The sequence below is a fragment of the Anolis sagrei genome, chromosome 7, assembly GCF_037176765.1.
Source record: "Anolis sagrei isolate rAnoSag1 chromosome 7, rAnoSag1.mat, whole genome shotgun sequence".
NCBI classification, from domain to species: domain Eukaryota; kingdom Metazoa; phylum Chordata; class Lepidosauria; order Squamata; family Dactyloidae; genus Anolis; species Anolis sagrei.
In genome coordinates, this window is record NC_090027.1 from 16626490 (window position 1) to 16641199 (window position 14710).

At 43.5% G+C, this 14710-nt stretch overlaps 1 protein-coding gene across 2 annotated transcripts in view; it reads right to left on the minus strand.

The window, feature by feature from the left end:
* The window catches only part of PKNOX2 (PBX/knotted 1 homeobox 2), a 475342-nt gene that overhangs the window by 28359 nt on the left and 432273 nt on the right, over positions 1 to 14710 (minus strand). For both annotated transcript variants that reach the window (XM_060786950.2, XM_060786949.2), the window contains 2 exons: positions 14399 to 14496; positions 7004 to 7123 (listed from right to left, as the gene is read on the minus strand). In XM_060786950.2, the coding sequence (XP_060642933.1) occupies positions 7004 to 7123; positions 14399 to 14496 (218 nt within the window). The remainder of the gene's footprint in view (positions 1 to 7003; positions 7124 to 14398; positions 14497 to 14710) is intronic.

Consider the following 14710-nt stretch of genomic DNA (forward strand, 5'->3'; position numbering starts at 1 on the left):
AAAAACACTGAAAAACACAGCAGAAGGGACTTAAAAAGCCCCAAAAAGCTAAATGACGAAAAGCTAAATGACAATACAGTAAAAAGGGAAGAAAGATGGAGGGGAGGGAAGAAAAGAAAGAAAAGAAAAGAAAAGAAAGAAAGAAAGAAAGAAAGAGGGAAAGAAAGAAAGTGTCTAGATCTAAGGAAGTCATGCTACCCCTCTATTCCGCTTTGGTCAGACCACACCTGGAATATTGTGTCCAATTCTGGGCACCACAATTCAAGAGAGATATTGACAAGCTGGAAGGTGTGGAGAGGAGGGCGACTAAAATGATCAAAGGTCTGGAGAACAAGCCCTATGAGGAGCGGCTTAAGGAGCTGGGCATGTTTAGCCTGAAGAAGAGAAGGCTGAGAGGGGATATGATAGCCATGTATAAATATGTGAGAGGAAGCCACAGGGAGGAGGGAGCAAGCTTGTTTTACGCTTCCTTGGAGACTAGGACGCGGAACAATGGCTTCAAACTACAAGAGAGGAGATTCCATCTGAACATGAGGAAGAACTTCTTGACTGTGAGAGCCGTCCAGCAGTGGAACTCTCTGCCCCAGAGTGCGGTGGAGGCTCCTTCTTTGGAAGCTTTTAAACAGAGGCTGGATGGCCATCTGTCAGGGGTGATTTGAATGCAATATTCCTGCTTCTTGGCAGGGGGTTGGACTGGATGAGGTCTCTTCCAACTCTTTGATTCTTTGATTCTATGATTCTAAGAAGGAAAGGGAGAAGGAAGCATGGAAGCAAAGAGAGAAGAAAGGAAGGAAGGAAGGAGGTAGAGCAGGAAGAAAGGAGAGAAAGAGGGAGGGAAAGAAAAAGGGGGAAGGAAGGAAAGTTAGAGAAAGAAGGAAGGAGAGAAGGAAAGAAAAAAGGGAAAGAAGGAAAGAAAGAGGGAGCAAAGGAAGATGTAGAAAAAGAGGGAGGGAAGGAAAGAAGGAAAGAGAGAAGGAAGAAAAGAGAGACAGCAGAAGAGAGAAAAAGGGGAAAGGAAGGAAAGAGATAGAGAAGAAAGAGGAGATGTAAAGACAGGAAGTAAAAGAAGGAAAGAGGGAGTGAAGGAAGGAAAGGGAGAACGAAGCATGGAAGCAAAGAGAGAAGGAAGGAAGGAAAGAAGGAAGGAAGGAAAGAGGTAGAGCAGGAAGAAAGGAGAGAAAGAAGGAGGGAAAGAAAAAGGGGGAAGGAAGGAAAGTTAGAGAAAAAAGAAGGAGAGAATGAAAGAGAAAAGGGAAAGAAGGAAGGAAAGAGGGAGCGAAGGAAGGGGGGAAGATGTAGAAAAAGAGGGAGGGAAGGAAAGAAGGAAAGAGAGAAGGAAGAAAAGAGAGACAGCAGAAGAGAGAAAATGGGAAAGGAAGGAAAGAGATAGAGAAGGAAGAAGAGATGTAAAGACAGGAAGGAAAGAAGGAAAGAGGGAGGGAAGGAAGGAAGGAGGGAAAGAAGGAGAGAAAGAGGGAAGGTTGGCCACAGCAATGCGTGGCGGGTACAGCTAGTACTTAAATAAATAAATACAATTTTGGGGCCAGATCATTGGCTGGAAGTGGTGTTCCTGTTGCAAAACTGGCTGTATATTGTGTGGATTGCTCACACTGAGTTTGGGGTATGTTTTATTTTGCCTGTGTAGACATGGGATGCGTTGTGTGAAAGAACCCCCAGTGAAGGCAGCACCAATTTCTGTGCATGTATTACTGCTTATAACGTCTGAGGGTTTATTTCCATGCATCTTGTCTGAATTGCCCTTCAGTGGTGGAGGTAATTGCTTCTCTTGGGACTGAGGCTTCCTTCCTACTTAATACTCATTTCTCCAGACTTTTTTCTGGATCTGCTGGCTTATGTGGATGTTGCTGTGCAATACTCATTGCAGCAGTTACATTTTGCCTCTAAGCCAAGGAGTCCTATGTGTCTAGGTGTTCAATCACCTTTACGACTCCTATGCAAAAATAATTCACTGTCACATTCAAAAGATTTATCAACAACTATTTTCCTGAGCTAAAGCATCTCTCCTGCTTTCCTTTTTGTGATATTATTCTTTAAAAGGTAAAGCAGGAGAGTTTTTAAAGGATGTTGTGCTCTGGCAGTCAATGATTCTCACGATCCAGAGGTAACTGAGGAACAGAGGAAGACTACTACTAAAACAAAATGATCCTAGTGCTTAACTAGTGTAATAGAGCTGCGGTGGCGCAATGGGTTAAATCCTTGTGTTGGCTGAGACTGCTGAACTGAAGATTGGGTTGCTGACCTGAAAGTTTCTGGTTCTAAATCTGTGAGATTGAGTGAGCTCCCGTCTGTCAGCTCTAGCTTGCAGGGACATGAGAGAAACCTCCTAGCAGGATGGTAACACATCCAGGAGTCTCCTCGGCTATGTCTCTGTAGACGGCCAATTCTCTCATACCAGAAGTGACTTGCAGTATGTTCTCAAGTTGTGCAATTGGTTAACCCCTTGTGCTGGCTGGACTGCTGACCTGAAGATTGGGTTGTTGACCTGAAGGTTGCTGGTTCCAAATCCATGAGATGGAGTGAGCTCCCGTCAGCTCTAGTTTTTGGGGACATAAGAGAAGCCTCCCAGCAGAATGGTAATGCAGCCAGACATCACCAGGCAACGTCTCTGCAGATGGCCAATTCTCTGATACCAGAAGTGACTTGCAGTATGTTCTCAAGTTGTGCAATGGGTTAAATCCTTGTGCTGGTTGGAGTGCTGACCTGAAGATTGGGTTGCTGACCTGAAAGTTGCTGGTTCCAAATCCATGAGATGGAGTGAGCTCCTGTCTGTCAGCTTTAGCTTGCGGGGACATGAGAGAAACTTCCTAGCAGGATGGTAACACATCCGGGAGTCTCCCCGGCAACGTCTCTGTAGATGGCCAATTCTTTCACACCAGAAGCGACCTGAAGTATGTTCTCAAGTTGTGCAATGGATTAAACCCTTGTGCCAGCTGGACTGCTGACCTGAAGATTGGGTTGCTGACCTGAAAGTTTCTGGTTCCAAATCTGTGAGATTGAGTGAGCTCCCGTCTGTCAGCTCTAGCTTGCGGGGACATGAGAGAAATCTCCTAGCACGATGGTAACACATCTGGGAGTCTCCTCGGCAATGTCTCTGCAGATGGCCAATTCCCTCACACCAGAAGCGACTTGCAGTATGTTCTCAAGTTCTTTCTGACATGATAAAAAAACTAGTGTACTATTGCTAAAGCACTTTGCCAATCGCTCCTGAATAGTAACAACAAAATGGACTCAATGGAAATTGGTGTAAAACATTTCACTGTATGAGACTGGATGTGACTTTTCAGAGTCTTTGAATAAGAGGGGTCCTAAGGTAAAGGTTTCCTGACATTAAGTCTAGACATGTCTGGCTCTGGTGCTTATCTCCATTTCTAAATCAAAGAGCCGGCATTGTCCACCGATGCCTCCAAGGTCATGCAGTCATAGAGATGGTTCACAGAAATATAGGAAACTGTCTTAGGAAAAAGTGAAGGTTTTCCCTGACATGAAATATAGTTGTGTCTGACTCAGGGGGGTGGTGCTCATCTCCATTTCTAAACCGAAGAGCCGGCATTGTCCACAGACGCCTCCAAGGTCATGTAGTCATAGAGATGGTTCACAGAAATATAGGAAACTGTTTTAGGAAAAATGTAAAGGTTTCCCTTGACATTAAGTATAGTTGTATCCGACTCAGGGGGGTGGTGCTCATCTCCATTTCTAAACCGAAGAGCCAGCATTGTCCATAGAGACCTCCAAGGTCATGTGGCCGGCATGACTGCAGGGAGCGCCATTACCTTTCTGGAGAAGCAGTACCTATTGATCTACTCACATTTGCATATTTTCTTTTAAAAAAGAATAATATAATAAATATTTATGGTTTGAAGGCTCAAAAAAAAAGAAGTAAAAATTGGTAATCACTTTGTAAGATGGGCTATTCTAAAAGTTTGGCAAAAATATAAAAAAAAAACTATGTGGAAAAACACCCCTATGGATATCTCCATTAGAAGCGACACAGAGGAGGGTACTAGGATGGTAATAATTGGCCAAGAATTGATATAAAGAATTGATAAGAGAGGAAGGAGGAATGATAATATTAAAAACACAATAGGAAATGAATACAGTAAACAAAAAAAATTCATGGTACCAACCCAGACAAATAAAATAATGTTTTCAGAAAGTCAAAGAAAGGCGCTTCCAAGAACAAAATACATGCTGGCGAAAAAAATGAAATCAGAATATAAGATAATAATGAAAATATATAGGAAACTATGAGAATGGAACCTAGAAAGAACAAAAGAGAAAAATATATATGAAAAGATGGAAGGAAAATATTGGAAGGACAATATTTTCTGTTCAACATCTTTATTAATGACTTAGATGAAGGGCTAGAAGGCATGATCATCAAGTTTGCAGATGACACCAAATTGGGAGGGAGAGCCAGTACTCCAGAGGACAGGAGCAGGATTCAAAACAATCTTGACAGATTTGGGAGATGGGCCAAAACTAACAAAATGAAGTTCAAAAGGGACAAATGCAAAGAGACTCCACTTTGGCAGGAAAAACGAAATGCAAAGATACAGAATGGGGGACAATGCCTGGCTCGAGAGCAGTATGTTTGAAAAAGATCTTGGAGTCCTCGTGGACAACAAGTTAAACATGAGCCAACAATGTGATGTGGTGGCAAAAAAAGCCAATGGGATTTTGGTCTGTATCAATAGGAGCATAGTGTCTAGATCTAGGGAAGTCATGCTACCCCTCTATTCTGCTTTGGTTAGACCACACCTGGAATATTGTGTCCAATTCTGGGCACCACAATTCAAGAGAGATATTGACAAGCTGGAATGTGTCCAGAGGAGGGCGACTAAAATGATCCAGGGTCTGGAGAACAAGCCCTATGAGGAGCGTCTTAAGGAGCTGGGCATGTTTAGCCTGAAGAAGAGAAGGCTGAGAGGAGATATGATAGCCATGTATAAGTATGTGAGAGGAAGCCACAGGGAGGAGGGAGCAAGCTTGTTTTCTGCTTCCTTGGAGACTAGGACGCGGAACAATGGCTTCAAACTACAAGAGAGGAGATTCCATCTGAACATGAGGAAGAACTTCCTGACTGTGAGAGCCGTTCAGCAGTGGAACTCTCTGCCCCGGAGTGTGGTGGAGGCTCCTTCTTTGGAAGCTTTTAAACAGAGGCTGGATGGCCATCTGTCGGGGGTGATTTGAATGCAATATTCCTGCTTCTTGGCAGGGGGTTGGACTGGATGGCCCATGAGGTCTCTTCCAACTCTTTGATTCTATGTTTCTATAAGTATGGGAGGAAATTTGGAAAAGAAAAATGAAATATACATATGCGACAGAATTAAAGGAAAATTGGATCAAGACGTCACATCGGTGGTACATGACCCCACAGAAATTAGGGAAGTGCTACAGAAACATAAATACGAAGTGTTGGAAGTGTGGGAAGGTAGGGGGATCATATTTCCACATGTGTTGGTCATGCGAGAAATCAAAAATATATTGGGAAAATCCTCACATTTGCATATTTTCAAACTGCTAGGTTGACAGGAGCTGGGCTAACAGCAAGAGCTCACCCTATTCCCCAGATTCGGACCACCAACCTTTTGGTCAGCAAGTTCAGCAGCTCAGCAGTTTAACTCGCTGCCTGCCAGGCTGAACGTGCATTGGCACTGGTGTCCTGTCCTCTTGGGGTTACTGTTGCCATTGTTTTACCAGCCAGAAACAGGGACTGGGTGGTGCTGTCACAATGGGGACAGTTCCACCTTGTCTCCTGCATATGTCATCATGAGGGGACCCCTCCCCCCAGCACCAACTGCCAATCTGGCCAGAGTGAAGAGAGAGGGGGCCAGGGGAAAGTTCCACCTTGTCTCATGTGTTATGCTAATAATGTAATATAATATAATATAATATAATATAATATATTGTATATACATATAATATTTATAATATTATAATGTAATCCAATATAATACTAATAGTAATAATATATTATAACTATATATTTATATTACATGTAATATTACTAATAATATCACAATATAATGGTATAGCACAATATAGGAATATTTAATACTGATATTGGACTATGCTAATAAAAGGTAAAGGTAGTCCCCTGACATTAAGTCCAGTCATGTCTGACTCTGGGGTGTGGTGCTCATCTCCATTTCTAAGCCGAAGAGCCAGCATTGTCCGTAGACACCTCCAAGGTCATGTGACCGGCATGACTGCATGGAGCGCTGTTACCTTTCCGCCGAAGCGGTACCTATTGATCTACTCACATTTGCATGTTTTCGAACTGCTAGGTCGGCAGAAGCTAGGGCTGACAGCGGAAGCTCACGCCGCTCCCCGGAATTGAACCTTCGACCTTTCGATCAACAAGCTCAGCAGCTCAGTGCTTTAACCCCCTGTAATAACTATATATATATATATATATATATATATATATATATATATATATATTGTAAGCCGCTCTGAGTCCCCTTTGGGGTGAGAAAGGTGGCATATAAATGTCGACCAACCTTTTGGTCAGCAAGTTCAGCAGCTCAGCAGTTTAACCCACTGCGCTACCAGGGGTGTCCTATACCATATACATTTTCCAAATGAGCCTGTTTCCTGCAGATGGACTTACAGCTGTACATTAATGGGAAGATTCCCGACTCGTAGAGATGTTGAATGTCATACTTGCAAATTCCCAGAGCAAGCCACCTCTATCCCATTTTGCCAGGATTATGTGTGCTGCGGCAGCGCAAGTGATTTCGTGTCGAGTGGATGAACTGTGTAATTTTATCTCAAATCCGCAAGGAATACCCCGCGTGTGCCTTAAGCCTCCCTGCATCCTCTTTCCCGACCATTGTGAAGAGGTTTTGTGCTTACGATCCCAGATAAGCGAAGCACTCCATAAACACAAACAGTGAGCACCCTTCAAGACTGGCGCCTCTGTAATGGAAAATAATCCCAAGGGGTTAATCTCTCAGACACACTTGTTGACTTCTCTCACCATAAGATGCTGAAAAAGCCAGGAGCGCATGATATTCGTAGCGTGTTTCGGCAGGACTCCCCGTTTGTTCTTTGACTTTTTATCTTCACTGTCAAGAAGAGAGGTCAGATCCAGGTTAACCTACAGGGCAGGAAGAGAGAGAGAGAAGGAAAAAAAGAAAGAGAGAAGCTTAAACAACAATGCAGGTAAAAGAAAAAAGAAAAGAGAAATGGGTTGCTATGGTGACTGAGTTCACAACGTCAGTCCAATTTCATGGCGGCTCCATGAAGTTATCGCAGCAAGTATTGTGTGTGCATTTCGGAGGTAAGAGCAAACCTAACTTATGAGCAACTGCGATGTTTACTTAGATTGGGAAAAAAAACCCACAGATCAATACCACCTTCTCTTGTGCCTAAGAGAAAGTAAAAACAACTCATTCCAAAAGAGGCAAGGGGACATCATAGATTGGCACAAGCAAAGTGTAGATCAAGGGTATCAAACTCATTTTCACTGCGGGCCACATCAGGCCTATGGATGCCCCAAAATCATGGTTATGAACAATCTATATATATAAAAATGCTCTGTGCAAAATGAGTACCTTAAAAACAAAAGAACCAATGAACTAAATCGCACCAAATTTGGCAACAAAACGTCTCACAACACAAGGAGTGACCATCACTAAAAAAATTATGATTTTTGTCATTTGGGAGTTGTAGTTGCTGAGATTTATAGTTCACCTACAATCAAAGAGCATTCTGAACTCCACCCATGATGGAATTGAACCAAAGGTGACACACAGAACTCCCATGACCAACCAAAAATACTGGAAGGGTTTGGTGGGCATTGACCTTGAGTTTGGGAGTTGTAGTTCACCTACATCCAGAGAACACTGTGGACTCAAACAATGATGGATCTGGACTAAACTTGGCACAAGCACTCAATACGCCCAAATATGAAAACAGATGGAGTTTGGGGGAAATAGACCTTGACATTTGGGAGTTGTAGTCACTGGGATTCACAGTTCACTTACAATCAAAGAGCATTCTGAACCCCACGAACGATGGAATTGGGGCAAACCTCCCACACATGACCATCAGAAAATACTTAAGGCCATCCATTCCAACTCTCTTCATCAGGGCAAGAAAATGTAATCAAAATCCTCTTGACAAAGAACCATCCAGACATAGAGATAGATAGATATGATTCTCTCTCACACAGGTATAGTATCATAGATTTGAAAGGGACCCTTAAAGAAGGACGATGATATCTTGCATGTTCCAGGGTGGGCAAACCAAACACTCTCCACATTAACACTGACAAAGAAACTGCAAGAAATACCGTTTACCCATTGCATATATTAGAAACCAACACTTTCTCATTACTTTATTTTCCAGATCAACAGACTGGATCACAGCAACGCGTGGCAGGGGACAGCTAGTAAAGGATAAAGGTGCACCTACTTACAAAGGCTGAGCTCCAGGTTTATTGTTTAGGCTTGTTCGATCAAGGAAAAAATGGTTCAAAACTAGTTTCGGATGTAGGTGGCGCTGATGAGTCGGTTCGGAATTGATTTCCGATTTTTTCCGAAAAAAGTCAGAATTTTCCGAAATATCCGAAATTTCTGAATTGCTTCGTTAACGGCAGGCGCAATTGCACAACAGGTGAGAAACTGCAAACAGAACAGGGCAAACTTCTGGGGATTCTCTCTTCCTCATTTTTAGACCACTACTGACAAACTTGCCACTGTGGTAGAAAACCTCCTCCTCTGTCAGCATACTAAATTTAAACATGTTCAGATGATCCATGGGTTTTAGACAATTTTTAAAGTAATTTAAGTAATAAGGTTGGAGAATATGGGATTTGTAGTATAACTCAGTACAAACTCAGAGCAAATTGGGAATGAAGGGTCTTGAAAGCTTAATTCACTGCTTCTGCAAGGGAAGTACTTGGTGAAAAGGGGATTTCTGGTATACCTCTGTACGAACTCAAAGCAAAATGGGAATGAGGGGTTTTAAAAGTAGATTTCACAGCCATAGGTTTTTAATTTTTAATTTTTTGTGTTATTGCCTATATGTGAGTTATATTATTTGTATTGTTTTATTTGCTTTATTGTTTTGTTGTTTTATTTTTGTGTTGTTTAGGCTTGGCCTCATGTGAGCCGCCCCGAGTCCCCTTGGGGAGATGGTGGCAGGGTATAAATAAATAAATAAATAAATAAATAATTAATAGGCATTGGCAGACAAGAGAGCACTTGTCCCTGCGATGTTGTCTGCTGCCCTGCCCTTCTTCCCCCCCAACAGTCAGCTGCAACACACAAGTCCCCTTGCCCTGTTGTTCGCTTCCCAAACACCCTTCCCACCCAACCTCCTTTCACGTTCACTTCCCCAGCTCGCAATGAGCCCCTGAGGCACACCCAGCCCTTTTTATAGTGAAATGGCTGCTGTGCTGAAACTCTGCCCCTCCTCATGTTCTCACCACATTGGCAGGAAGCAAGCATCCCAGCATGCAACCTGCTGCTTGCTGAAGGCTGAGTCATTTCCGACTCACTTCCTGAGTCGGAATACAAATGGCGACACTGGCTTCGGAAGGGCTTCAAAAAGGTATTTAATCCGAATTAATTCTGAATTCCGAGAGTTCCAACTGGACCTAACCATGTCCATTATTGGTCTTAGACCAGGCATGGGCAAACTTCGGCCCTCCAGGTGTTTTGGACTCTCACTCCCACAATTCCTAACAGCCGGTGGAAGATTGTGGCTAGGTGACCTGGTTGACTTTGGCCTCAAGCCTGCTATCCAACTGCTAACAGTTGATGGACAACTTCAAAGACCCTGCTTCTCGTCTCTCAAGAATCTGAAACCTGGACTTAAAACTGGGCAGCCCTTCAACTAAAGGTCACACTGAAACAAATAAAGATCAATTATTGAAGGCTTTCATGGCCAGAATCACTGGATTGTTGTGAGTTTTGCAGGCTGTATGGCCATGTTCCAGAAGCAGTCTCTCCTGATGTTTCACCTGCATCTATGGCAGATATCCTCAGAGGTTGTAAGACCACACAACCTCTGAGGATGCCTGCCATAAATGCAGGTGAAACATCATGAGAGAATGCTTCTGGAACATGGCCATACAGCATGGAAAACTCACAACAACTCAAAGAACGATCTTTCGATCCTCCTTCTACCCCCAACTATCACTGTCTTGTTGTTGTTCATTCGTTCAGTCGTCTCCGACTCTTCGTGACCTCATGGACCAGCCCACGCCAGAGCTCCCTGTCGGCCGTTACCACCCCCAGCTCCCTCAAGGTCAGTCCGGTCACTTCAAGGATGCCATCCATCCATCTTGCCCTTGGTCGGCCCCTCTTCCTTTTGCCTTCCACTTTCCCCAGCATAATTGTCTTCTCTAGGCTTTCCTGTCTCCTCATGATGTGGCCAAAGTACTTCAACTTTGTCTCTAGTATCTTTCCCTCCAGTGAGCAGTCGGGCTTTATTTCCTGGAGGATGGACTGGTTGGATCTTCTCGCAGTCCAAGGCACTCTCAGCACTTTCCCCCAACACCACAGCTCAAAAGCATCGATCTTCCTTCGCTCAGCCTTCCCTAAGGTCCAGCTCTCACATCCGTAGGTTACTACAGGGAATACCATGGCTTTGACTAGGCGGATCTTTGTTGCCAGTCTGATGTCTCTACTCTTTACTATTTTATCAAGATTGGACATTGCTCTCCTCCCAAGGAGAGCACTGTCTAGCTGTTGCCAATGCCACCCTGCAACTCCAGGAAAGGTGCTTCTCTGCCACTCACTTAATGCAAAGCAACTTCTGGTCCCTTTGATTTCAGTGGAAGTTGCATTCTAATAAATAGCCTCAAAACACCCTTCAGCCTGCTAATCGGTTTTAAAAATATGCAATTCTCAGTAGGATTATTCACAAGACAGCAAAGAAACATCTTGTTGTCTTGAAAAAAGAGCAGCAGATAAAAAGAAAAGAAGATTCAAAGGTCTTGGGAAGCCGAAAGAGAGAAGTTTTAATGAGGTTGCAGGAAACTGGAATCTCAACGTCAAGGTTTTTTTTAACACACACACACACTTTTTAAGGTCCTTCATAAAAACATTTCTCCTGCATGAATTAAACATCAGGATGGCAGCCCTGTGTCAGGTATAAATGATTCCCCCAGGTGCTGCTTGGGATGTATTGCAAGGCCTAGGCTGAATAAATTACCCAGGCAATACAGAAATAACATTAGGAGTGCTTGTTCAGGGCTCCGCCAGAGCCCAAATATTCCCAGCATACTTGTATTCAACAGATCTGATCAATTTCACTCTAAGATCTGAGCTGCCAACAGTTTTTACACCTTAAAAAGAATGGAGATTCGGGTTTGGGGTTTTAACTCCTCATCCCTGCTCTGAAGACTGTAAGGAATCAGGGACAGGACAATTCTGGCTGTGACTTTTTCAATATTTTTTTAAAAATTCAATTGAAATCCATTAAAAAAAATTCAGAGAGAGGGCCAAGAAGAACACAGAAACAGATAGGGTGCAATGACATTCCCACAAGTGCTGACTCAGTAGGAAATGCCAGCACATCAATGCATGCTCTTCTTTTTTTAAAAAGCCCTTAGTGTGTGTAGCAAGCACTATATGATTTGCTTCTCATTAATATCAAACAGGACGGGGGAGAATAACTGGGACACATTTTCAAGAAGTAGGCAAGGGTTTTCACATTCACAATGCAGGCGGAAAAACTAGCAGTGGAGACGATTCCTTGCTACAAGTTTATTGTTGTTCATTCATTCAGTTGTTTCCGACTCTTCGTGACCTCATGGACCAGCCCACGCCAGAGCTCCCTGTTGGCTGTCACCACCCCCAGCTCCTTCAAGGTCAAGCCAGTCACTTCAAGGATCCCATCCACCCACGATCTCTCCGATCATCTGGAGAGGCCCTACTCGCGCTCCCACCTGCATCGCAAGCGCGTTTGGTGGGGACAAGAGAGAGGGCCTTCTCGGTGGTGGCCCCTCGACTCTGGAACTCACTCCCTAAGGACATCAGACATGCCCCATCTCTTCGTGACTCTTCGTGACCTCATGGACCAGCCCATGCCAGAGCTCCCTGTCGACTGTCACCACTCCCAGCTCCTTCAAGGTCAAGCCAGTCACTTCAAGGATCCCATCCATCCACGATCCCTCCGATCATCTGGAGAGGCCCTACTCATGCTCCCACCTGCATCGCAAGCGCGTTTGGTGGGGACAAGAGAGAGGGCCTTCTCGGTGGTGGCCCCTCGACTCTGGAACTCACTCCCTAAGGACATCAGACATGCCCCATCTTTGGCAGTCTTCAGGAGGACCTTGAAAACATGGTTGTTCCAGTGTGCCTTCCCAGAATAATGAACCCTTAGCATTATGTCCTCCAAAAGAACTTTATATTGATTTAGGTCTGCTTGTATGTCTCCATCAACGCCCCACCTCCTTTATCTTGTTCATGCCTAGCATTATTTTTAAAACTTCAATTAAATTTGGCCCAGCCATAGATTTTAAATGTGCACTGTACATTTATGCTATTTGTGTATGAGATTTATTTTAATTGCTCTGTATTGTATTTGTTACTGCTTGTATTGCTTGTATTGTTGTACTGCGGGCTCGGTCTCATGTAAGCCGCACCGAGTCCCTTGGGGAGATGGTAGCGGGGTATAAATAAAGTATTATTATTATTATCTTGCCCTTGGTCGGCTCCTCTTCCTTTTTCCTTCCATTTCCCCCAGCACCATTGTCTTCTCTAATTGCTACAGGTAGATCTCAATTATTGTAACAAACATCGTAATACTGCTATGGCTACTTTGTTACTGGTTTGCACACTCATCGGAATATCACCTCTGAGTGGATCTACATCAGTGGTTCTCAGCCTTCCTTATGCTGCGACCCCTTAATACAGTTTCTTATGTTGTGGTGACCACCAACCATAAAGTTATTTTCGTTGCTACTTCATAACTGTAATTTTTCTGCTGCTATAAATTGTAATGTAAATATCTGATATGCAGGATGTATTTTCATTCACTGGACCACATTTCGCACAAATACTGATATGCCCAAATTTGAATACTGGTGAGCTTGGGGGAGGGGGGAGATAATGATTTTGTCATTTGGGAGTTGTAGTTGCTGGGATTTATAGTTCACCTACAATCAAAGAGCTTTCTGAACTCCACCAACAATGGAATTGAACCAAACTTGGCACACAGAACTCCCATGACCAACAGAAAATACTGGAAGGGTTTGATGAGCATTGACCTTGAGTTTTGGAGTTGTAGCTCACTTACATCCAGAGAGCACTGTGGACTCAAACAATGATAGATCTGGAGCAACCTAGGCATGAATACCCAATATGCCCAAATGTGAACACTACTGGAGCTTGGGTAAAATAAACCTTGTCTCCAGGGCAAAATGGACCTTGACACCACACTCCAGGGCAGAGAGTTCCACTGCTGAACAGCTCTCACAGTTAGGAAGTTCTTCCTAATGTTCAGATGGAATCTCTTTTTCTATCGTTTGACGCTATTGTTCCATATCCTAGTCTCCAGGGCAGCAGAAAACAAGCTTCTTCGCTCCTCCCAATGACTTACCCTCACATATTGATACACGGGGGAGGGGAGGGGGATCCTAAACAACAAGGTAGCAGAAGAACATATATGACAGATCCCAGATGCCTCAATTCCAATCCAGTCTTGTCTGTAGATTTTTTTTTTCTTGAAAGAAGGGGGAAAATCCACAAGTGCATCTTGCATTCCAAGATAGCTATGTCTACATATATTTCTCCAAAGATCATGCCATGCTGATAAATAGCCTTGTTTTGGAACTGGCCTTTCATATCTTGCTGAATTTACCATATTTCTCCCTTTGAGATCTTCCCAGCTTGGGAACCTCATATTTATTTTTTTACTTATTTATTTCAAATATTTGTACCCCGCCCTTCTCAACCCCCGGAGGGGGACTCAGCAGCTTACAGACTGCAACAATTAGATGCCCTCCATATACAAACAAATAAACCAGCAGTTACATAACAAGTAAAACATTAAATTAAATTAAAATCTGTTTAAAATAGTACTAAATTGGTTGGCAATATCTAAATCCGAGTTCTACGACCAACGACTTCATCTGAAGCCTGTCCATAGTCCATTTTCCATAGCATTGTCATCATTCTTATTATCAGCCTGTTTCCCGATTGCCTGGTCCCACAACCACATTTTCAACTTTTTCCTAAAGGAAATGAGGGAAGCAGTTGACCTAATTTTGCTGGGGAGTGTGTTCCACAGGCAGGGGGGCCACCACCGAAAAGGCCCCACCTCTCGTCCCCGCCAAGCGCATTTGCGATGGTGGCAGAACTCTCATTCTGAACACGTCAAAATAAATCAGCCCATGGGGACCCCCTTCCAGCCTTACCTGTGTGTTCTGGATCTGAATGGCCCCTTGTGGGATTGTTTGGGTGACCACTTGGCCCTGAGATGTTACCATAGTTACAGGCTGGTAAAGGGCTCCGCCTGGCAAAAAGATAAGATTTTACAACAGAATTTTAGGGAGATGGTTGAACACTATGGACAGCAATCAATCACAAAATAGTAAACATATTTCATTGAGTCTCCGGTCTTCATACTGAATATCAACTTGTCACAACCCCATGAATTTCAATGCAACATAAAACTTTATTATATTCACTGACTAGCACAAAGCCATGAATTTCATAGAGTTTTGCTA